At 32.0% G+C, this 26,991-nt stretch overlaps 1 protein-coding gene across 1 annotated transcript; it reads left to right on the top strand.

Moving 5' to 3' along the window:
- Positions 1–1,827: 1,827 nt before the first annotated feature.
- On the top strand, positions 1,828–19,962 carry LOC128671385 (chaoptin-like). Its single transcript, XM_053747822.2, has 5 exons — positions 1,828–2,012; positions 13,630–13,849; positions 14,231–17,353; positions 17,627–17,919; positions 18,459–19,962. Exons 2-5 carry the CDS (start codon positions 13,699–13,701, stop codon positions 19,026–19,028), a joined length of 4,137 nt encoding a protein of 1,378 aa, XP_053603797.1. The 5' UTR covers positions 1,828–2,012; positions 13,630–13,698; the 3' UTR covers positions 19,029–19,962.
- Positions 19,963–26,991: the final 7,029 nt, after the last annotated feature.

Genomic DNA, 26,991 nt, shown 5'->3' with positions numbered 1-26,991 from the left:
AAAATCGAAGATCTGGAACACCTAAAGAAGAGTCATATGGTCCAGGTAAACTATAAGAAATATATATATTTCAGTCGTATCGTTACGCTTTGTCTGTACAGTTAAATTTTGACTCCTTACCAAAAATTGTTCGGTCGCGCGAACGAAGTCGCGAGCATTAGCTACTACTAAATAATAGCACAAATAGTAAATAATACATATGGTTGATTTTGATTACATGTAGTGTCATTTCATTGTAACTTCATTTCACTGTATGTGCTGGACCATACTGCAAAAAAAAAACAAAGTTGAACGTTGTCAATTCCCCAATTTCCTTTTACGAAAGAAGACATAAGTTACAATCTACTTTAGATAAAGATTGGGTCAGCTGGATATTCAGTCTTTCCCACTTTATCTTTTCTGGATAATGTGACACAGGAATTCGCTTTGATGTGTGTCGGAGACGGGTGTCGAATACTAATCGCCGAACCGCTAACAGATCTGCTGGGGTTCTACTTGCCATGACAGAATGCTAAAATATGTCATAAGGGACGGTTATAGGATGTTGAGAACAGTAATAGAAATTTGGTAATTGCGTAATAAAGGATCCAAGACTCCACTTTTGTTGTGAAAAAGGTTGTATTTTAGAATAGAACTTAAAAAAGTAAGTTTATTGGTTTTAATAAAGTTTATTTTCATTCTTTAATATGCACGGAACTAGAATTAAATAACCATTTCTCCTCTTTGTCCTTCTTACTCGGCTCGACTTTTATTAACACTTTTCACTTCAGTTTTTCATGGGATTAGATGAAAATCATTTTGACACAAATATTTATTTCCAAATAAAAACTTTTTCTGTACAGATCAAATGTTAAAAGGTTTATGGTTTTTTTTCAAATTATATGTTTTTTGAAAAAAAACATAAGCTTACTAAATCCATGTTTATGGTATTAAAATGAGAATAATATACGTGCCACTCTTCGTATGTCGTATTTCTATGTTCATCGCAAAACCAATATAAATGGAACAAGATTATTGCCAAATATCGGTCCCAGATATCTTTCTGATCTAATGGAAAATAGTCGAGATCTTAAGAGTGTATATTGATATTAATGACGTGCCGCCTGTAGGAATAAGACTTTATTATGACTTTTTTGAACAAAGGAAAAAAACTAAAGAGCTGCGTAAAACATGCGGCTCTTATTAAAATTGGTGACATTTATAATGTATAATAATGATACCCATTGAAACAATTCAACCATATTGTATTTCCCAAACAAAATGGCATCAATATTTCGAAGAAACTTTTTCTGTCATGCACACGAGAGTGATACAAAGGAACCGGAAGCGTTTGTTTAACGACTTGGAAAATTCTTTGTTTTTATTACGAAGACATCTATTGATTTGGAAGTTAGTAGTTTATTTTGTCTTTTCCAATAGTATGTTAACATCATAGTGAATATTATAAAAAAATACAACATTGTAATTTGTGTGTTTTTGTTAGTGTTGTATAATGTTCTTGTGACTTTTTGTGGTTCAGAAACTGGTTTTAAGCTATTGGCTATGATTTTGAATCAAATAATGCTGTCCTTTGCTTTTAAAAAATAAGTAAGAATATAATAAGATAATTTTCCTTACACATCAAGATAATTTTTACTTAAACCTAATTTTCTCCCAATAAAGGCTGGAATGCACACTAACTCGTGTTGCACATTAGCGGTCCACTTCAAACTAATCAAAAACAACACTAGCATTACGCGTGTACAATGTTCGTAATTTATTAGCGTTTATTCCCACATAGCAATCTGTAGGGATGCCGATCCATTACGCAGACTCCGGGACCCTGCTCCAGTCGGCTACAGGAGAGGGGACGCACTGGACGCTCCTGTTCGCTCCCTGCCTCTGCGACTATCTCGAACTCACGACGGCCGCTCAGTGCTCGAAAGTTTCCAACTCGATCCAAGTAGTTGACGGATTTTAAGTGCATTTGAACTATGGATATTGAGATAACTTGAAACCACAGAAGCAAACTGGTAAGTGAACTAATTTATTCGTCAAAAGTTTTCCCAAACTAATTTTCCGCTGTGTTTGCTCAAAATCGTCTGAAAACCGTATTACCTGTTCGTGAGCGGTAATGAATCTCGCGGTGGATACGGATTGCCCGGAAAAACTTTTCCTTTGGTAACTTTTGCGGAACCGATATCCAATTTCTTCGAACATCACCTTACTTTTTCTTTCAGATTAATCACTTTATATTTATAGTTAATTGTAATTACTTATTTTTAGGTATATATTATATTTAAGATCGTATTAGTTATTGACTCAATTATGCGTTAAAGGAATGAAATTAATGATAATATTATGAAATGTACAAACTGAGATTACTTCATTTTTATAACAAAAGAAAAGTAATTTATTTTTACATGCTGTTGTGGTTCCGTATAGTAATTTATTTATATTAATACATAAAAAGTACAATTAAAATTTGTGTATACATTTATTAAATGAATTCGGTAAAGCAATTAACATATTTATAAAAACATTTTATGCGTAAAATAAGATATAAAAGAAACAATGTTTCGTCTATTAAACATTTATTGATGTAATAGAAAATGATAATTTGGAACACTGGTACTTACAACATTAACATTCGATGAAACATTAGCTTTGCTTATATGAATAGAAAGGAAATGAAATAATAATAATAAAATAAAAATATTAAGTACATAAACAGCATTAATTTTGCTAATAACTTGTTTCGTCTTTTGATCCAGGACATTTCGTCAAGTTAATATTTATATTAATAATACGCAATCAGCACATTTCGCAATAGAATAAATATTATTTAACACACAATAGCCGAAATCAAATCGTTAACAACATATACACATATATACGTTTATTTTCCTTTTTCTCGTTATTCAATCCACGTAAACATTTCTTTACAGACTTTCCCTTTATCTCGTATCAGCACTTTAATCTCCTTTCAGTTACCAAATACAAAAACGCGACCTACAAAAATCTATTTTGGAAGTCACTGCGGGCCACGGATTGATCCGGGGCATTATCGGTACTATTGATGGACGTATAAGGTTCAAATTTGTTTGGCTAAGCTGCAAGTTTATAGTTCGAATGACAAGCTTTGACACCCGACACTCGTCAACGGTCGTATCTGGAGAGTGACGGATAAGCGCCATTTGTTAGGCCAATAGGATACGGCAGTCTATGATCTGAAATCAGGGCTTTAACGTGAAAATTTATTGGTATGTTTTACTTTCAATACGAGTAATAGAATTGCAAATACACACTAGCAACTAGTCGATTTAAAAATTGAAATAGCTGTAGATATAATGATATTTCTTTTATCTATGGATATAATAGACTGTATTTAACTATTTAACATAGGAATAAATGTCCGATTTAGGTTTTTGTTTTTGCAGTATATGGAATTAATAGTAGGATTAAAAGCATTTTTGTTTGTGAGTGTTGAGTGGGTTTATTGGGTGTTTGTTAATTTTTGTAGAATTGCGTATCGAAAATTAAAAATAGAAATTTTAATATGTGATTCCTAATTCGGGTACAGTAAAAATAAACAAAAAATCTATTAATCATCTAGAAAATTCAATCATCAGAGAAAATTATTTTTTTCATGGAAAATTTCGGTCCCTTTACTTTTCCGATTTCCTCAAAACGATTGTAACTGATGGAGCCAATGGCGGTCGAATGATAAAGAAGACAATTAATAGGGTCCATCCAGTAGTAAATTAGTGACCATGAACGTTAGGCCCGACATTTGTCAGTGTAATCTTTCCACGGCGGCGGGTGTCTAATAGACATCCTCTATTATCTACCGAACTATTAGTACTAAGTGTTGTAAGTGTGTAATAAATCCATTCGTTGTGAGAGATTCATTTACACCCCTGTCAATGGACAGGCATTTGAGTTTTGTTAAACGTGCAATTTTCTATGGGAGAACATAAACTAACTTAATTACTAATATTTAAACATCTTCAAAGTAGTTATTGAGTTTTCGCGTATAACTACTCAACGAATATTATTTTATAATTTTATTTCAATTTTACGTTTAAAAGTAGGAGTACTAAGAAGTTCAGGTTGCTAAATTTATATTTATAAGTACAGTTGGTAAAAATGAATTACGGAACATCACATATTATGTATTATATAACTACATACATAATATGTGATGTTCCGTAATTCATTTTTACCAACTGTACTTATAGAGACGTGTAAAATGATGATTATTATTACAATAACCATAAGAGAGCTACTTAAATTCGTATAATAAAAAATATTGTAGTGACTACACTATAATCACTTCGTTGATATAAGCACTACTTATACATATGTTTAATACTTATTTCGATTCTACACAAGATACCTACATGCCTAAAACTTGTTAGACCTACCAGAAAAAGAAAGAAAAAGTTTTTTTTATTTACAGTTAGGTGAAACAGGTGACGTGACCCTTCTAGTTTACGTGAGTTTTCTTAAAATGAATTCTCAATATCATCCAAATTCGAGGAAACGATTCAGTTCGCAGTCTATATTCATTCAAGCGAACTTCCATCGAATCTAGTGTAATAAAACCAGCATACGTAAACATTGTGGACTGGTCCGAATTTAGAATGCACATTCGATGGTCGCTAGCCTGTGGCCATTTATCGGATTCCGCTTACTCCGCGCCCGCAAACTCTGGGATTTTGAATGCTGTGCCAGTCAATTTTCGGCTGTAATTTTACGACCGGCAGTCAACAACCTGCTTGACGTCAAGCTTGTTTGAGAATGCTGTTTCGGCTATCAGGGATTTTGTCCCTTAGTCATCCCTTACAACATCCACGGCACGATATGTGGTTCTATTTTAGAGTTCTATTTTTTAATATGAATAATATTATCACTATAACTTCAGTTATTTTATTAATATTTTACCAAATCAGCAAACATTTAATATATGTAACTATACAATTCACATTGAAATCTAAATAAAATATTCCTATTGCTGCAGGATAAAGTTAGACAGATCTAAAGTTAGGTGATGTGCTGTATTCTGATATCGTATTTTCTTTGTTTTCTTACGAAACCAAAGTCGATGTGGATTTTCTGAAATCTATATGATATTTATCTCAAACTCGACTGGCGAACGTGATTTTCTAGATAGTAGTGATTTTCTAGATTTGTCTTCTATATCAAACGTAAAAAAATTATTATGTGTAACCCTGTTATTCATAAAATAGTTAAAGCAAACTAAGCTAGAGTATGTTATGTCTCTGTCGCGCAATATTTGACTTTGACAGAATGAGACAAAATTTACTTTAGCTTAAAATAGGCTTAAACTAATTTATGAATTACATGGTAAAGGTTTTGTGACCTTACTTAACAACCTTTACTGATAAATTCATTTCAAATTCATTTTTACCAACTGTACTTATAGAGACGTGTAAAATGATGATTATTATTACAATAACCATAAGAGAGCTACTTAAATTCGTATAATAAAAAATATTGTAGTGACTACACTATAATCACTTCGTTGACATAAGCACTACTTATTCATATGTTTAATACTTATTTCTATTCTATACAAGATACTTACATGCCTAAAACTTGTTAGACCTACCAGAAAAAGAAAGAAAAAGTTTTTTTTATTTACAGTTAGGTGAAACAGGTGACGTGACCCTTCTACGTCAACATCACCAAGCAGTAAAAGTTTTGACCCCGCAGTTCTCGCACGGCCCGTTCGGACTGCGATCCTATTGTTATTCAATTGTCTTTCTTATCGCCGCGCTTGAAAGGTTATTTGCAAATACTTAGCTTCTCGAAAAAGTAAAATATGCACGAAAGCAAAATAAAAAATGAAAATATCATATATTCAGACAATTGTAGTTCATCAGTTATACATGAAATTAAATATAAAATAATATAATGATAAATTATAAAAAATGTTAATTATACATACCTTTATATTATTCATTATTAATAATTGCATAAATTAAATTACAAAAATTATAATAATAAATACAATATTTAAGTAGGTACCTCCTCTTCGGCACAGGTTCTGTGAGATGAAAAATTCTACATGTTATGAATGAATGAATAAATGTTTATTGGCAAGTAATAAGGAATCAATTATATTTTTTCTATAAAATTTTTGACTATTTTCATTCAGGATGCTGGTCGCCTTCTAATGAATAAACTCGAAATACCTTTTCCCAAACTCGAAATGTAACGCGTGTTTTGAATACCAACTCGCCCTGGAATTATTACATAATGAACGATTCGATTGTCGACTGTAAATATTATGGAAATTTATCATCGCCAACATGGTTTATTAATGCGAGTTCTCAAAATGATTGCTCAGTTATGAAACTGATATTACATAACGTCATAAAACAGTTTTGTATACACTAATACAATTTTGTATAAATTAACTAGTACACGGTTTTTTGACCTAATAAAGAAGAAGGAATATGTTTCTTATTCTAGTACAATAAATCGATAATAACTAAATCATCACAATACGTGCAAACTTTTACGTGCAACGAAGTAAATATTGGTATACTGTGAAATACTGTACAGTAAACATACGACGATTCCCAATCAATGCATAAATGATTTATGATTTCTTGTGAAAGTAATTGTAGCCACCTCATCCCAGCCACTTCGATCCCCCGCCAGTTGTTGCCATCCCTTATCGAAGGCCGACAGTTCTTTGGACCATCTCATCTTCGGCTTGCCTTACGATATTTTGCCATCAATAGGGATTCAAATAGTATATTTTTGGCCAATTTGTGAAAGTATTATCATGATCAAAACATTGATTATTTAGAAATAGTTTAAATGAAACAGTGTACCGACAAGAGCTATTTTCTTAAATGAAAGCTAATGAAATCACAGAAATTTCATAACATAATAGCGGAATTGTTACAAATGGTGACATTTTAGCTGTTAATACGTTTATTAAAGCAAGTGAGTTTATCTAGGAAATTGGAAAAGTTGGAAACAGTTCGCTGCCGGGCAGCGAATGAATCATCAGTACAGTGGTTTGCCGTTGCCTTTATTTTATATATTTTTATTTTAAAATGTTCAAGGAGAACCAACAGTTTGCATTCTCAAAAACTAGATATATATCAATGAGTTACAAGAAGCTAATTATAGGTTCCCGCAGGTATTTACCGAAATACTTAAATACAAGTTGAAACGAATTCGTTTCATACTCCATTTGATATTGAGGCCCTTTATCATTAAATAGCACTAATAGTATGCTATATGTACTTTGCTATTTTATACAATTGAATGTCACTTAAAGTGACAATAAAGTCATAGAAAATCGTCGTTGTTGTATAGAATTCCATGCAGGGTAATTGAGGTGCGGGTTCTCACCATAATTCCTAAAGGTTTTGATAGGTTAGTTCCCGCCCTAGAAAAGGACTACTACATTCACCCGTAGACATCGTACGAGGTGATGAAGATAAGAAGTATTCCCAAAAAGGTGGGAGTCGGTCGTATAATCACAGCCAAATCCTTAAAATCGGAAGGTTAATTTTTTCGTAGACACTGGCTTCGGGGCATCACGGCTTAAATGGACACGATGAAAGAGTCAGAGAATTTTAAAAAAAAATGACCGACAAGCATAAACATGTGTGGGGTTTTCTCAATTAAGGTCATTGTTTCAGTCAGGGTAAAAGTCTAGACGTTAATATCTGCAGTTATTGGAAAAATCTTTTTTTTTTGTGTTATCAAATATACAAATTTTACATGGTCCATCTATTTCTCATGGATTTCCCGCGTCCGCCCGTTCTACGTGTTCTGTTTGTAGTTTGTTCTATTTTAGACGGCATCAATACCGACCGCAAGTATCTAAGCTGATGTTTACTACTTACCAACATGTCGGAAACGTCGGCGTGCATGTGGAAGTACTTCGACCGGAATGAAACTACTCTATGTCTAATAATACTGGGGTAGGATGTAAAATATTTGTAAGCATGACGGTTGATTTTTTGACGTTCATTTAGTCTTAACTAATAGTTGTTTGCTCAAATTTAAAATTATTTATTCAACTTAGGATAGTATATGACTTTTCGAAGTCAACAGTTTACTTAAAATTAAAACTAAGCCTTCTGCCGATTTCCAGACTATGATGAATAAATTATATAATTGCCTCCCCAATACTTACGTACATACTTATCTCATCCCAAAGTGACAATGGACCGATCTCGTAATATAAATCAATAATTTATATAAGTATCTTCTTATGACATATCTTGTGTTGCAGACTTTTTGTTTGTTATAAAAAAAGTAATGTTGTGATCTTTATATATTATTTTTAGTTTTGTACATTAAATTCCGTATCTATTATATTAAAATTCGAAGCTATAATTTTGCCCATTTAGAATTACCAACAGGCTATATAAAGTTACTACACATGGATGATATAATTGAACATCCATTAAATGAAAATGTTTTCATGGCTGGGCAGCCCTCCACACCACTGGACGTATTTCTGTGACAATTTGGCACGGCTAAGAACGGTTGGCAGGGCACATGCTGACACGTTGTTAATTTGACACAATTGTCTTCATTTCTATACAGAGCGCTGAATTTGTTGAACTTTGATGAATATCATAAATGGGCCAAATTTACTTAATTTGATATTGCCATATAACACTGTCAAAGACAAAAAATATATATTTGCTTAATCTTACTGATTAAGTGAAGATATTTTTTGATATATTTTTTTCTGAATTTGATTAAGGAACTATATTTATACTTATTACTTACGAGCCTTTGACATGGCATGCCATAGACGTGTTTTTTAGATTGAAGGTAATGTGGAGGTGAACCTGACCTCTTTCCTTACCAACTTGCTACCACAGAGAGGTCGCGTTTATCTGCTCCGACTGTACGTTTTATTAATAGGTAGTCTTTTATTGAAGGCAATAACTAATGAAAATCACACTCACAAAAATTGTAAGTTGGCCAAAACTCTACAGTGGAGATGGACGAAAAAATGGATGTCTACAGTTGACTAAGCATTTCCGTTTTAAATTCATAATACAAAAACTGAACCATTGATTTCAACTTGAATCCTATTCCCGTTAATTGGGATGTCAATGCGTCAATATCGAGAAAAGTTTGAATATGGGAAACGAAATTCATTCATCCCTAACACAAATCAATCATACTTGAAATTTATTCTGAAAAATCCACCAATATTCCTAAAGTTGTGTTCGGATCCGCGATCCATCCGTCTACAACTATAATAAAATAAAAATGTAGCCTATGTCACTCCAAAAGGAGTGACATAGGCTACATTTTTATTATAGTTTTTTATTATAATTTATTAGTTTTTTATATATTTTTTTTATTATTATAGTTTTTTATTATAGTTTTAGTAGTTTTTGTCTATCTCTGTGTCAAATTTCATCAAAGTCCAGTAATTTTTAAGTTTATTCATTACAAACAAAAATACAAATCTTTTCTCTTTATAATATTAGTATATAATACTAGCTACGTCCTGCGGTTTCAGCGTAAAGAACTAACAAACATACTCACAAACTTTCGCCTTTATAATATTAGTTGGATAGAAAACATGTATCCCATAAAATCTCAGTAAACACTATAAAATATATGCGTAACCACGAGTTCTGTTTCACAAATCCTTTATCTAAAGCAACAACGGTCTATTGAAGCGTATTAAAAATTGATAAAATAATGATTGTCCACGAAATATATGGCCGATAAAATTTAATTAGTGACATTAACAATGATGAATCGCCCACTCCTCGCAGCATTAGCGTAATTGTATTGTGATTTCAGAATAATCGTGTGATGAATGGGCTTATGGCAACTTCTACTTCAGTTGAATCGTTATATTAATTCTCATTCTAACAGCTTCGCAGCGACGTTAAAATTAGGCATTTCATCTAATTTTGCCTCTTAATAACGCAGCATTTCATTTTCTTATTAATTCAAAATGAACATTTTATTAGCAAATTTATCGTAACAGCGATTTATGATTTGAGTGAATTATGTAATTTTTGTTGTTAATGATTATATGTTCTACTTTTTCGCCCAAAGAAAAATATTTCTGTCACCCTCATATTTTGCCAGTTACATTCCCAGTTGTGACGCCCCATAAAAATGAACCTGGTGTGATTTTAAGATCGTCCGCAAGAATAATGACAACCCACTATGGAAATTTTGTTGTTGCCAATAGCTATTTATCCCTTAGATAGTTTCCTCGTACGACATCCACGGGAGATATCGAATGATCCTAGTAAAATAGAAGACCCTATAGAGCGGGAACCACACACGTAGTCTTAAAATGATTCTACGATTATATATATATACATGAAAGGTACCTTATGACTCTCCTTAGGAAACTAACGCGCGCGACGCCACTGGCAAAGTGTTCATCCAAACTTTCCTAACAATTAATGTCACAAATGCGAAAGTTAGTTTAATTACATTTGAAAGACATTAAAATTTGGTAAGATAATCATATGCTACCAAATCAAATGAAAAGGTAATTTTAAATGTAAACATCCAACATATTATGTTTGTCTGTATTAATGTGGGTGAAATAAATAAACGAACTTATTTCCGTATGTTTGATATTATATAAGTACCTATAAAAGATAATTTCTATGAATATATTAGTTATGTACAGGTTTCGCCTGATGATATAAATAAACTTAATGTTCAAAACCTTATATTGCTTAACCAAATTAATTTAAGTATAGATTCTTAGCAAAATTCTTCCTAATATTGATACAAACTAAATAAAAATATTGACAGCGTCAAAGTCATATCATTAGATCAGAAATCCAATCTCTCATCTCAGAAATACACTTTTTCACGTAAAACTTTAACTTATATAATGTTTTTCACAGCGGAAAACTAGCATTTCAGATGCACTGCAAAGAAGAAATGCATTCAAACAATATTGGTCTCTATTATACCAGTAGGGCTCACCATTTAAAATGAACAAAAAAAAATTTGATTTCAATCATTTTACAAAGTGCTTTATGTGCATGATCATATCAAAAGTAAATTAAGAGTGGATTGCACCAGTTAACTTTACCCTGTGTGCAGCCAGGGTTTAAACAAAATGGCGTACTTAGTGTATATGTACAGGTGAAAATTAACGTCAAACTTGACTGGTGCAACGCAACCTAAAATTTTGATCGAATCCTACTTGTGCCATAATAGTTTGTATACAAAACTTACTCATGTTTTGTCATCAACCACCATTTACTTCCAGTGAAGGAAAACATCGTAAGGAAACCTGCACACTAGTTGATTATTTACTTGTGTATGAAATTGAGAAAGCAATGGCAAACCACTCCATTAATAGTGCCAAAAATGTAATGGCCCTCATTGTGGAGGATCATGTGATCCTCAACCATGAGGAATACGATTATGAAGAGGATTTTTTGGAAACACTAATGTCTAACAATCGTACTTTTCATAATTTATTGGATTGTAATTTTGTTAAAGAACATCGAAACACTCGTACATCAGATTTTCATTTGGCCCTCAAACTCGGAAGCTTACGTATAGCCAAACACACTGGCATGTCATTAAACAGCCCGCCTCGGAACTTTCTTTCAGTAATCGAGTTTTGCGTTATATCCGATAAAAGAGAAGTTTAAATCTTATTTGCAAGTTGAAAAATTTTATAACAATGCAAATAGGCCATGGTTGCCGCCTGTGTTATACGTAACGCACTTTTACACTTTTACGTCTTTCATATGAGCGTATGTCGCGTTACATTTTCGGATGTGATGTCTGCAAGGTGCGCTTTTGCGCTTGAACAACAAACTATAAAATTTTGAAGATATAACTGTGGTTTTACAACTTTCTGTCCGCCTGACGATAACCTGCTTTGAAATTGATATTAATAATAATCTTTGTTCAAACAATCCACTTCCATTTAATACATATTATGACATGTTAAAACAATAACTTATTTGCGAGTGGTTACAGCAGATAATATTTATAGTTTTGAATGCCTGTTATGGTATAACATGTCGGATTCCAAATTTATTAATTTGTTTAGATGATGATTATACCATGTTACTGGTAATAAATATTTCTATTTCTCTTTGGAAATAATGTCGTTGCCTCTCAGTTTCATTGGTTTTTAATCCCTTAGTCGCCTCGTGCTAATTTCTTGCCATGTTACGGGAACACTCACTTGTTAATATATATATATATATATATATATATATATATATATATATATATATATATATATATATATATATATATATATATATATATATATATATATATATATATATATTAACAAGTGTTATACTCATATGTATATATATATATATATATATAGGTCAAACCGACGACTGGTCAGACCATAGATATCAGAATATATAGACCGTCTTAGTTTTGGCACTGAACATATAGAAATATGCATTTAATAAACACATAACTTTGATGTTATAGTTAAACTTCATTGCACACAAAAGCCGTTTGTATCAATAGTAGGTATTAAAAGGCCTTTCGTAAGAATTTTCCCTCAGGTGAATTTGTGCCTCGGCCGCTTTGAGAAGTTAAGCTCTGAAGGTAATTTTGCTCGTTATTATTTTTCAGAGCCTCAAAAAGCTTTGTATAAAATAGAAGTTTGGAATAAATCGATTTCTAATTTAGCTTCCTGCTAATATAAATTCCTAAATGAGTAAATTACTTTGGCGTTGTTTAGGAATTTATTGTACCTTTCGGTTTTCTAGAGAAGATTTGCTTTGACTTATAAAGTATCGGTTTCCGAGTACGGTACATTAAATTTCAAACTGAAATAAGCACCTAAGTTTATTATATAAAATTTAACTATTTAACTTGAAGAGTGGGACAAGAGTCATATTATGATTCAAGTGCAATTTGCCAGGGTCATTGATAAAACGATTCCATTCAAAAATCTAAAAATGCAGTTAATATCAATATTGGCGCCTTTTGAGGCTCTTTGCTGCAGTTCTCAGAAACTAATTAAAACATATTTCCTAACTACCAGAAATATTAATCAAATTAGTCCGTTTAAGAAAACCTTGTTCAGGTGCGGTAAAATTGTTATCAAAACAAACAATGAAAGGCACTGGTGTTGTGCCTGCCCGGGTACAAATGGCAATTAATTAAGCCTTTCCGGTTTAATCGGAAAGCAACGGCGTATTTCCTTTGTGTAATTTCCAGAATTAAACATTAACAATATCTGGTGGATAATAAGAAGTTAAAAGACCAGATTTTAGAAAAATATTTTAAATATTTTTATTTTCTTGCGCCAGGACTTTCGTAGAATTTCGGTAATTTTGCTTTAGTTTAAGTTAAATCCGATCTTATGATAAGTCTATATCTTTGTTCCAAATTTCATTTAACTTATTCATAAATTCATTCATTAGTATTTGTTTTGTACTGCACTGATGGATTTAATGAAATAAAAATATTTGTTTATTATAGTTATGTACCATAAATCGGTTAATCGATATTAAGCTATTACTGTTATAAAAAAACGGCTTCGAACAAAAAATAAAATACAATATCCGTCCGAAACTGAAGAGTGTTCAGTAATTCTGAATATGTGTATTCGGACAAAAAAATCACAACACTTTCGTATTTTTGTAGGCACACAAAATACAGCCACGTACTTGGGACTCTGGACACACAATGTTATTGCAATGACGTCGAAGCAAAATGGCTATTTCCACTCATCTTTCCATTGGAAAATGCGGTGTATACGCATTTTTGATTGTCATTCATACTCGGATACTGCAAGGAGAAGAACAACCACAATGTCCAAGTTTGGCAGAGAACCCTATATGCCCCTGTTATAACTTCAAAGAAGGTATATTAATTTACAATAAATAATATATTTCTTCATATAGATTGTTACGGAAATGTGAAATATTGACATTTTAGCTTTCCCAGTTTATAACATTGAATGTTACAAATTATGAAGGTATGTGAATGTGGAATTGTATCCGAATTAAAATAGGACAGCAAGATCCTACCTACAAATAGTTGCACCGTTTCATGAATTGAAAACAGCATGAATTATACTCGTATAATATGCTACATTATTTCACAAAGGAGTTTCGTATTCCAGTAAATCGGGTTGATAATTGTTTCACCTTTCTGCAACATTATATAGTATTTTACTACATTATAATTAATTAAATAATTATTATATAATTGAGTTGTTATTATGTTTAATTTTCTATTTCAGGTCTATTTGTAGAATGTCCTAGTGCGACACCTGGAGTTGTGAAAAATGTGTTGTCGAAGATAAAAGGATCAATCCAATCTTTATCGATCTACGATCTTGAAAGTACAACCACAGTGTTGAAGTCGGAACTATTTCCCACAAATACGAAAATATTTAACCTACAAATATCGCAATCAAACATAAATAAAATAAGTGCCGACGCTTTCGCCTTACTGCGAGATTCGTTGATGTCTCTGAGCATCATTTCCAGTAAATTAAACAGAATTCCACATGAATCATTTTTTGAACTGTACAACATCGAAGCACTTGATTTACAACTCAACGACATCAAAGATATACAACCAAACACTTTCCGAAATCTCAGATTGAAGAAACTAAATTTAAAAGGAAATAAAATTGTCAACATTTCTGAAAATGCATTTTACAATTTGGAAGAATCGCTAGCAGAACTTGATTTGACGGAAAATTTTCTGGATGTATTTCCATTGCAGCCACTAGGAAGATTAAATAAACTAAATAATTTAAGGCTAGCGTGGAACAAAATACATTTAATACCAGACAATGTAAACATAACAATTCCAAATTTACTAACTTTAGATTTAAGTTCTAATTCTTTCACTGTTATAGAAAAAAATTGGTTTCGATGTATGCCCAAGATAAAAACGTTAACTTTTTTTAGTAATCAAATACAAAAAATACATGAAGAAGCATTTAAATCACTGAGTGATCTAGAAACTGTGGATTTAAGTCGTAATAAAATCATTAATATTGATAGAAATATTTTTCAACAAAATTTAAAAATTCGAACAATCGATTTAAGTCACAATCACCTTCATCACATCAAGGGTTTATTTTCAAACCTTCGCCACCTTTCTGAAATATTTCTATCAGAAAATAATATTTTAGAAATTCCAGATGATGCATTTAAAAATACAATAAGTTTAACAGTTCTCAATTTAGAACACAATGCTATACAGAAATTAAATCCAAACAGCTTTTCATCATTACAAAATTTAACTCAACTGCACATGGGAACAAATTTTTTGAAAAAACTTCCTCGTAATATTTTTCATTTTAATCATAAGTTAGTGACCTTAAGCTTAGATAATAATGAAATTGACGAATTAGATGAATCAGTATTTGATAAATTGGTTGAATTAAAAGAAATTCGTTTACAAAATAATAAGTTAAGTCACATAAAACGGAGTGTATTTAGCCCATTGCCTGAACTTTTAGAGCTGCATTTACAAAATAATGCAATTCAAACTATAGATTCTCATGCATTTATAACTCTCAAACGTCTGCAGCATATTAATTTGCAGGCTAATCGCTTAACAGTTATTGGAGACGTGTTCCCAAATAGAAACTCTTCATTAGTATCTATTCAACTTGCTGTAAATTATTTATCGTTATTAAAAAACAGCTCTCTTAGAGGGCAAGTTAACGTGCAAATAATGTGGCTCAGCCAAAATAATATTAAAGTGTTAACTTCTAATCTATTCAATGATTTGTTAAACATTCAAAGGCTGTATTTAAAAAATAACAGTATTGTACATATAGAAAATAAGACTTTTATGCATTTAAAGAAATTGAAATATTTAGATGTAAGTAATAATAGGCTTGTAAAATTGAACAATGAAACATTTTATAATCTTGTAACCCTCGAAGAACTGTATCTTCAATACAATTTCATAAATCAACTTGCCAAAGACACTTTCAAGTATTTTATAAAGCTTAAAGTTTTAGATTTGTCCCACAATGAGATTATTGTATTGGATTTTGATATTTCATCTTTGCCTATTAAACAACTCCGACTTAACAAAAATTCAATATCAATAATTGAAGCAGATTCATTGAAAACTTTGCCAAACTTGAGTGACTTAGAAATGAACAATAATCTCTTGACGTGGGAAGATATTATTCAAGTTCAGATACCTGGACTGAAATCGCTGTTAATAGCTAGAAATAATTTTAACGTATTGGAAAATAAGACATTCACTCATTTACCTTCATTACAAACTTTGTCAATGGAAAAGTCGAACATATCCCAGTTGCCCCCGGCAACGTTCATTAAAAACCAGAATCTTTTGCGAATAAACTTGGCATACAACAATTTAAAAGATTTACACAAAGACGTCTTTGCTTATACAACAATATTGCAAGACTTGAATTTAAGGGGCAATAATTTCACAGAATTTCCACATGTGGCATTATTTAACATCACATCCCTCGAGATATTGGATTTATGTCACAACCAATTGCATAGTGTAGACTTCTTCAAATTTGTGGGTCTGCAAAACTTAAGAATATTGAATTTATGTGACAATCGTATTTCTATTTTGAATGGATTTAACTCTCCGAGCTTAAAAAATCTAGTTACTTTAAATATGAGCAACAACATTTTGACAGTTCTTCCTCCTAACTTTTTCCAACATTCAACGGGATTAAAAGAAATAGACTTGTCTCAAAATCTTTTTAAACATATACCAAGCAGTGGGCTATCTGAATCCATTTTACCTGCCCTCACGAGCCTAAATATGTCATCAAATCTTTTCAAACAATTGTTCCAATTACATCCAAGTAGATTATTTTCAGTCATGGAAGAATTAGTTGTTACAAATACAAACTTAACAATTATTACAAGCAGAGATTTTGAAAATTTTCCAGCACTTAAAAAGTTAATTCTCACCCAAAATGCTATAGAGCGGCTGTCACCGGGTGCTTTTTCTAAATTACATAGTTTAGAAAAGCTAGATCTAAGTCATAATAAACTGGAAAATATTCCTAGAGAAAGACTTCAAGGATTATATCTAGTGCGAATTGTTAATATTTCAAAAAATGTAATTAGAGATTTGGAAGAATTTACATCAGATTTACAGAGCCTACAAAAGTTGGATATATCTTCGAACCACATATCTAAGATAACAAGAGATATATTCCGTGGCTTGCAAAGCCTCACAGAAGTATATCTAAGCAACAACTGGCTATCTGCGATATCATCAGAGGCCTTCCAGAATCTAAACAAACTCACCTTCATTGACTTGAGTCACAACTACTTTGAAGTATTCCAGATGAAAATGATATTATCACTAGAAACGCAAGTTAAGACGATATCGTTAGATGGTATGTATTCACATTGTAATTATATTTCATTCCTAAAATAAAATACATAGGTAGTTTTCTACCTATGTATTTTATTTTATATATAGGCCTATTTCAAATGTTTTTATAAAATAAAATATATTTAACGATAATGATTAATTTGGAAATATATTTGGCAAATTATAATTTTGGAGCTTTTGAAGACTATTTAAAAAAGGAAATCGTTTCTTTACATAACATAACACAAGTCTCAAACCTCCTCCTAATATATTTATTTATTTTATTCTTTTCCAGAAAATCCGTTGACGTGCAATTGTGAATCACAGGAAATTTGGAGATGGATGCAAGATCACCACAAAATTGTGTTGAAACGCAGCAGTAACTTACGCTGCGAGCATCCGGAGGAGTTGCACGGGTACAGCTTCATCGAGCTCCCGGCTCAGAAACTATGCGACATGCCGATAGTAATCCGGGTGGCTATACAAGATATTCAAACATATTCCGTAGTCGTGTCGTGGCAAAGTCGCAACCAAAGTGGCTTAACTGGATATCAAGTGGCCTACTTCGGTGAACAAACTCCTAATATCGTAAGTATACATTATACTTTATTGTTACAAATTCTTCAACTTGTTAAATAAGCATTTAACTAAGCAGTTATGATTATTTTTTAAAATGAGCCCGCTTTTATATCTAAGTAATATTTTTCATTAAACTTGTTTTATAAAACGCGCACGGCAACCATTACAACAAACATTTGAATACAAAGGCTGTGCATCACTTCAATGGACCATAAAAAATATTTATGTTTCTCGCCCGTGGATATTCGGATGTGCCGCGAATCCGTTTAAATCTTCATTTTTAACAATGGTTCATACTCATACTCTCAACTTTTTCATCTGGCATCAGAATAATGCCAACTGACTATTTATTTCGAAATGAATTTATTTGCATGGATGTCCACACCAATATTACTGACAACTCAGACTATGATTATGGCGATTCAGCATTTTATATTGAATTTGACAGTTACTGTATAATTTCTATGTCTTTTTACTTATATTTATGTAATAACAAATTTTAAATAAACCCTATCCTTGTTTGCTGATCTTATGAATATTATTCGCAGATTCGAGGAAAACTGTTGAATGCGACAGCTCGATCCACAAGATTGAATCACTTGACCCCCGGTTCCCGATACACAGTGTGCGTGTTAGCAGTTGGCAACTTCGGTGCCACGGCCTCTGTCAGCTCCTCAACACCCGACGCCAGAATAGCTGCTCCACTCGACAACCCAACTCATCCATACGGAGACGAACAAGTATTCAACCATTTAAGATCCTATATGAACGACACACTTACAAGTAAATGCGCTACAGTATCCACTATAGAACTATTTAGCACCGCTTTAGATAGTCCATTCTCTAATACCTACATGGGCATCGCTGACATATTAACTAGAAGACTTAGCCTGGTTGTGGGGTGTTGTATTGGATTCATAGTATTCGTCGTGTTAGTGTCTGCTTTAGGGTACATAAAGACTAAAAAACGTCCAGTAGTGGCTAAAGTTGAAGTGCAGCAGGTTCCCCAATATATTTCATACGATAATTTCAATACTCCTCCTGTGGACGTCCAGACCACGGACATGGATATCAATACGGCAACAGACAAGACGAAGCCGCAGTGTAAACATGAGTAAACGATATTGTATGTACAAACCTATGTCGGAAAGGAACTTTCAACAACTTAAAGAGCGATACGGGTTCGAATTTTTCCAATTTGATTCCCTCATGAATAGGATGCCACTCACGGCGGGATGGAACCTTTTGTACCTTCATCGTCTTTGAAACTTCTTTCCGGAGTTTGGCAGACAGAAATGAATTATTGCAACTACGAGCTATCAATAACGAAATGTGTGATAATCGAAAAAGTTTGACGTCAGTCACATAACTTCTCCAAGAAAAGAAATTTATTTGCTCGTTATTAAAATGTTATTAGATATTTATTTTGGTCAATTATTTTTAGGATGAGGGTATCGTTTGATATTAAATTATGCAATTTCATTTGGGAGTACGTTTGTTTATTCATTGAAGTAATTTTTCACAGACGGTAGGGACGCTTTGCAGTCTTGGAAATAAAATATTTGACCTCGGAAACACACAGAATACTTGATTACTTTCGTAATGCATCTTTTTTGTTATTGTTTATTTTTTATAATTTTCAAGCACAATCTTTTGAAATGCAAGGTTACTTGTGATTTTTACTTTTTACTTTGTTTACGTCCGAATAGTTCGCAATATAATTATCATTAGTTAATGTTTATCTAATGAATAGTGTAAAACAATGGTGTGTATACTGTATATTGAATATGAATGCCAACTTTGTTAGCTATAAAGTGTAAAATAAAATCGGGAAGTAATGTACGAACTTTGCGAATGAATATGTATAAAATACGAAAGGAATTACTTTATGTAACTATAGCGATTAGGATAAGTTGTGTAAATGAACGAAAATATCAGACTTATCTAGAATAAATAACGTACCAACTTATGTTGATGTCTGTTTTGATTCAAAGGAATTTTGTTAAATCTAGAGTAACAACCGTAGTGTTGCTAATAAAACATTTAAAAGTACTTACGTTGTTTTTATTACAAGCGTTTTACGGAATAGACTTTTTTTTGACAATCAACTGTACCAATAGCCCTAAGAATTATTGTAGAGTCGACTTTGAAAAAGTATTGATTATTAAAAATATTTGAACGTAGATTATGAGGAAAGTATAATATATACCGAAATAAGCTAATGGTACCTACTTGTAACAATCTTCCTAATGATCGTAAAATTATTCAATATCTTGCAAAATAGGTTTAGTTATATCTATAAATTATAACAAAGGACTTGAATTGTAAATCTTGTATACAAAGCGCTAACATTCGTTTTTGTCCGTCTGTGTTGCCCTATTAAATGGATTAAATGAATTATTCAGTGGCAAGAGTCGCGGCCGGCTTGTCTTTGGGGTATTCGCTTTCGACTCACAATGCCATATACACCAAAGGATAATTTCGAAATCTTAAAGATTTACCAAATTTTTGTTGTTGTAATTTAACCTAAAGATGCGTCTCACTGCTGAACAAAAGCTTCGAAATTTCTCTCAAATACACTATGATTTTTGCGAGCTGCTGACACAATTTTGAGGAATGCCATGATCGATTTTTTTTTGGAAAAGTACTTAAATAGTATTTGTTTTTGGGTGAGTGTGAGAATTGTGTGTACCAATTTGTTTATGCGTAAGTACTGGTTTTTTAAGACTTTAAAAAGCCGTCTATGATAGCTCCATAATCATATCAACGGAGGGACAATAAGAGAACCTTATTCTACTATCGTCATTAATATTTATCCATATATATTTATATTAATCAATTATTAGAAACGGCACAGCTAGAAAATATAATCTAATATAAAATACAAAACCTTTGTTTAATTAAAAGTATTCAATCACGAAAATTCTACTGGTAGGAATTGGATGATTAGGTATTATTTAGCGCATAGCATCATCATCGTCATCATCTGCAGCTCTCCGTGACCCACTGCTGGGCGTAGGCTTCCTTCCGCTTCCGCCAACCATCTCTGTCCTGGGTCATCCCCATCCATTTGTTGCCAGCAATTTCCTTTACATCGTCGACCCATCTAGCTGCCGGATGTCCTACGCTCCTTTTTCCAGTTCTGGGGTACCACTCAGTTACAGCTTTATTCCACATTCCATCATTTCTTCTAGCCAGGTGTCCAGCCCAATTCCATTTCATATCAATTCATATCAATCCAGCGCATAGCATAGCCAATGTTATAACAAAATTTCACATACCTTGTTTAAATACAAATTAAGTGGTGGTGCATATTTCATATCACCTTGAATCATTAAACATAAAACATGTGGCACGTTATTGGGGCCACATGATCTCTCTCTTTAGGGTTGTCATCGGTCGATCCGTCTGTCCGTCTGTGCGTCCACGGTCTAGCTAAAAATCTTTCGTACTAGAATAAAGTAATTTCTACTATAAAACTTCGAACAGCTGGTGGAACGATACGAATCTCGGTCAGTAAATCCAACTCGCATTTGTTTGATTGTTGTAGTGAACTACGGAACCTTACACTGAGCTTGGCCTGACACGCATTTATTTTAATTTACATTTTTATGTTATTTTTACACGATACGTATGTTTCGTGGTAGTTCTATTTATGTCTTACGAGGGAGACAGCTCTAAATCGCAAAACTTAAAAGCCACGTTTAGGTGCATATTTGGTTTATTGGTGGAACTTAAATCAGAAATCACTTTCCCTTGATTGACTTTTACAATTCCCTACATATCTAGGTTATATAAATATATAACCTAAGTTGTTGTATATTTATATAACTGACTACTGCTGAATAAATCGCTGTGTCAATTTCCAATGTTTGCTAAACAAAACGTTAACAAAATGCAACAAGGCATTATTTAAAACAACAGAGAAAGCATCGTCTATCTTGTTGTATATTTTAAAAATGCATTAGCTTTCAACTAGCAAAAACATTACCTACCTTTGTAGTATTTCTAACTTACTTTAATATTTACACTACTATTACCTATTAGAAAAATATGGTTAAATGTTGGGTTTGAAAGAGTCGATACCAAATTTTAATGATGCTCAAAATTCAAGTTTACTCACACGTTACAAAAGCAAATTAAAGGTAAATTTAAAGTAATTCCAGAGGTAAAAATGATCTTAATTACTTTTAGTAGATCATAGATAAAAGAAAAAATTGTAAAGATTATATGCATGGAAGGTACGTAATTGTCTTGGCTAACTCGAGAAACGTGTATTTGAAAAAATAGAATCGATATCTTTCTGTACAATAGCATAATATAATTCCTAAAGTCGGCCAAAAGACACAGCCTAAAATATATTAGGCAAAATAAAAAATACAAGCAATTCACAAAGATTATCTTAGATTCATAGAATAAATAAATATGAAATAAAAAATACAGTTTTAGTATTATTTTGAAATGTAGTGAAAAGATTTAAATTCAGTTCACGCTAACAAATTACCCGTGTAGTGGACTTAGACCAACCAACTGGCAGCTACGTTCCGATTCCTCCAAACAGTGACTTGAATTACAACCAGATTTTTCGAGACAAATAGACGTCTTATTATATTTTAATGTACCTAAAACTTCATTCTATATAAAATTTTATATAAGAACTGTCATCATGAACTAAATACCTAAATCAAAATCTGTTCATTCTAAGAGACATTTCTTCATTTAATATTTAATTTTGATAATTAAAATTTTAATATTTAATTTTAATATTCATTTAATATTTAATTTACATGTGAATTAGGTTACATGTAATGGCATATTTCATAATAGGCTTGATTCTTGAATGAAGCAAGGTTCTCGAATTTATACTTAAATGAAATCACCTCGGCTGAAATCCTATATAGCAAGCTCCTACAGCCGCACGTTTACTGAAACAACATTAACTGTTTCATTACGACAAAGCTTCTCATATGAACAAAGGAGCATTCAGCCCGCGACCCTAAATCGTATAGTGACCGGAGCGGTCGCTACAGCCATGTGCAAAGACAGGCCACAACGAAAAAGTCCAGTTTAAGTCCAAAATATACAAATAGGGCTCTAACTAGACCTGTTGGAAATTGCCAAGGTTCTTGTCCATCCCTGGTCACTAAGATTTGTTATTCTTGACTGTAAGGAAAACAATTTTAAGGGAAACTCATTAACTTGTTCTAACAATGTGATGTCTGTAACGCAGAGATGTACACGATTTGGAATGGCTCGGGTTCGATTCCCTGCTGTAAACGTCTACGTTTACAAAAGTTTCTTGTGATCTTGGTTGTTTGTTTAAAAGATCTTTTTCAGATTGAACGGATGGAACAGATGGAACGATTTTTTTTCTTTTTGTTATTACAATAACGTCAAATTAAAATATAGTGCAATCTACAAACACCTGATTGTTTTGTTTGTGCCCCCAGGGTCACCGAGATGGGTAGTTGCAAGAAACTAAACTCCCAAGAAGTGAGCCCACAAGTTCAGATCTAAAGTGTTAAACATATATTTGCGTTAGAAAAAAGATAAGGTAAGTGCTTAAAAAAGAGGGTCCTGGACTTTATGTTTGAAGAGTAGGATAGAGAGAGGAAAAGAAAAAAATATATGCATTTTAATAAAGAATGATTCCTTTTCGAATCATTTGTTAGGCTTCCTTCAATCTTACACGAGAAAGAGATCACGTTTTACGAAAGCAAACCAATTAACTTTCGAAGCCGGGAGCTTTCGAAGGAGGAAATGTATTGGCATTATAAGCAAAATTATAAATGACAATTTAAATAAATGACAAGTTCTAATTAAAACATGCCATGAATTCCACTAAAAAGTTACTCCAATCAGTGACATCGTTAATTTTTTCGAGTTTTTATCAAAACTTAAAACCGTTGAGGACAGTCTTTGGAAGATTGAAATAATTACACGCGTTTAACACAATGTAGAATACTACATTATATTATATTATTATTTAGTTAGATATTAAATATGTTAACTAAAAATAATCTCAAGCATTTAGTTTAAAATAACTAATTTAGTTATTTTCTAGTAAAATTTATAAGTAAATATATATAAATATAATAAATAGTTATATATTATATATTACTACAATTTATATAATTTTATTGTACTTATGTATAATAAATTTATATAAGAATTATATGAATCATATATATATTTTTTCTTTATATACATTTGTACAAATTTTATAATTTATATAAATTTTACTAGATATTTTTAACCAGCGGCCCGTCCGGCTCTGCTCGGGTACTGTGTAACTGTAATAAATTAAACCTTCCTCAGGAATTACAATGTTTGATGGTAAAACCGTACAAAAATCCGTCCGGTAGTTTTTGAGTTTATCAAGTTTATAAAGACATACAGACAGACGCGACAAACGGACTTCTGTTTATAAATCTATGATTCGGACAGCCAGCCTAGTAGTGGGAAAGAATTTATTGCTCTATTATAATAATCCTTACATATTATAAAAAAGCCCTCTACCGCGTATTCTGTATTCACCATTAGATAGAGTAATCACTTTATCTATCCCCTAAACCTGAGGAAGGCATATAATTTATTTTTTTTTACCCGAGCGAAGCCGGGACTGGCCACTAGTCTATATTAAAACTGGTAAATAAAAATAGATATATAGAAGATAAGAATAGAAGGAAATTTTTCGAGGCAAGCATGTAAACATAAAGATTGTACAAATATTACATTACAACATTTTTTTTTTAACTATAATGATCAAATCTGCAAATTGTCACAGAGCGGTGCCTTTTAGGGATGGGTAGGTATGAGAGAACCGTAGTTATTGACTGACGTAATAAATTTTATCAAGGCCTTTAGAACACCTGAAAAGAAACAGGAAATTTAATTGAATTGTATTTGAAAGGAAAATGAAAAGTTTACACAATATTTTTTTAATATCAGGCAGAAAAAATGATTCTATGGAAAAATAGAAGGTTATGGAAAAAAGTGTATTATTTCGAAAGCAAATTAAATTAAATATTTCATTATTATTTCTGTAATATTTCATCAAAGTACTTTAGATGAATAAAAACATAATTGAATTGAAAAAATATAGACCTTATTCATATTCTGAAATCACTTCAATTCCTAGTCAAATTGTGCACAAAATATGAATGAAACAGAAGAGACACTTTCATTTCGTCTTAGTTAATATAAACTCAACTGACTGGAAGTATTGTACTTGTGCTTACATAATTTAATGTTTATTTATAAACCTTAAGAATAGTCTGTCATATTAAATAACATTACAGAAAAACCAATAGGGTTACAACATTTTATTACCTACATTAAAATTTCCTATTATGAATATAATTTGTGTTCTTCCACACTTTTATGAATGCCAATACATTTATATCTTTAAATGAACCATGCTAGTGTGAAGGCTTAGTCTAAAGATGATCGGCGTGACTACTGGAAGTAATATGATATGTGAGCGTGACTACGTCACTTTCTCCTCAAAGTTAAACTTCTGTGCTATCGTCACTTGACCTTTCAGAAACGATTCTGTTTTATGTAAAAAAAATAATTTACATTTTTATAGCAAACAAAGCTTTCGGATTTCATAGCGAAGGACGCGGACTTAATGAAATTAATTGTTAATTTTGGTAGTTGTTCGTTCTCGTAAATTTAAAAGCTTGGATTTCGTGTTCGGTGGACTTTAAATACACGTAACTATTTTAAAACCGGCCAGGTGTGCATCATAGGCGAAGCTACTTGGGATATAATGGTTATGTAATGGTGATATTTATGCAATAGGTTTATTCTACCACTTGTAAAATGACACGCTATAATTAATTAATTAGCCATTTTTGATTATAACTAAATGGTAGAATTAAATTAACTGTAACTTGTGAACTCGAGTCATATGAACAAATTATTTTTAGAGACAGTTTTTTTGTTTCTACATTCATGATCTATCTGCCAACAAATAACAAACAAGAAAAAGCACAAACACACTAAATATTTGATTTTAAGGAGATTCTCATAAAAAGAGAAGAAAAATAATAAAAATCAGATTTTCCTATTTATCGCTAAGTGAGTATAGACAAGGAGTCGATCATATGAAGCGGAGTGTAAATTGATTCAGGCAATCTGTCGTCGAGAGATGAGGGTGGAGGCTGGACACGAGATGTGGGCTTGTTTGTTTCCCGGAACGATTTGGAGATTGAATTTTTATACTTATTAACTTTTTGGATCGATTTATCAAATCCTTTGACCTGCTTTTAGCAAAAAAAAATATTTTCTGCAACATTTTGTTGTCTTTATGGAAAATCTTATCGCATTAGGTAAATGCATGACAAAAAATCATGTTCGTGATTTTTAAAATTAAAGAGATTTTCTTGCTGAGATCTCATTTTGGTTCGCGACCATGTCATGTTTATGATAATAATGTAATATCCGAACTAAAGTTTTATTCCAAATTTCAGATCAATATCAATTGGACGATGGGAAGTAGGTCAAATTTAACTTGCAAAATATAACCCACACTGACACTCACAAGTTAAATTTATACAAAATTTTATTATCTGGCTTCAGATAGATTTCACTAATGATAGGTACTCGAATATCAGACTAATTACGATTGTAACAAAAATCTATATATATATAAAAGAACAAGCGTTTTTTTACTAATCAACGCCCAGCTTAAACCATTGAAGCTATAAATGCGAAATTTGGGCAGTAGCTTTAGGTTATTACGTAGTGCTCGGTTAAGAAAGGATTTTTCAAAATTATACCCCTAAAGGGGTAAAAATTGGGGGTAAAGTTTGTATGAAAAATTACGAAAATCTTTAATGATCTACTTGACTCTTGGCACAAATGCTATGCAACAAAAATAATGAAACCATTGTTTACGTTTTTTTTTATTTGACCTTTAGGGTAGCTAAATGAGGGTGAAAAGAAATAACGAATAATCAATCATTCAACATTTCGTCAACTAAAGATATGAATAGACAGCTCAGCGGTAAACATCATTGAATTCACTTTGTTACTGTTGATGGTTCGAATCCTGAACGTCAATTATTTTGAATT

The sequence above is a fragment of the Plodia interpunctella genome, chromosome 7 (genome assembly GCF_027563975.2).
Source record: "Plodia interpunctella isolate USDA-ARS_2022_Savannah chromosome 7, ilPloInte3.2, whole genome shotgun sequence".
In the NCBI taxonomy this organism is placed as follows: domain Eukaryota; kingdom Metazoa; phylum Arthropoda; class Insecta; order Lepidoptera; family Pyralidae; genus Plodia; species Plodia interpunctella.
The sequence above is the reverse complement of the archived record's forward strand: the minus strand, read 5'-3'. Positions and strand labels throughout refer to the sequence as shown.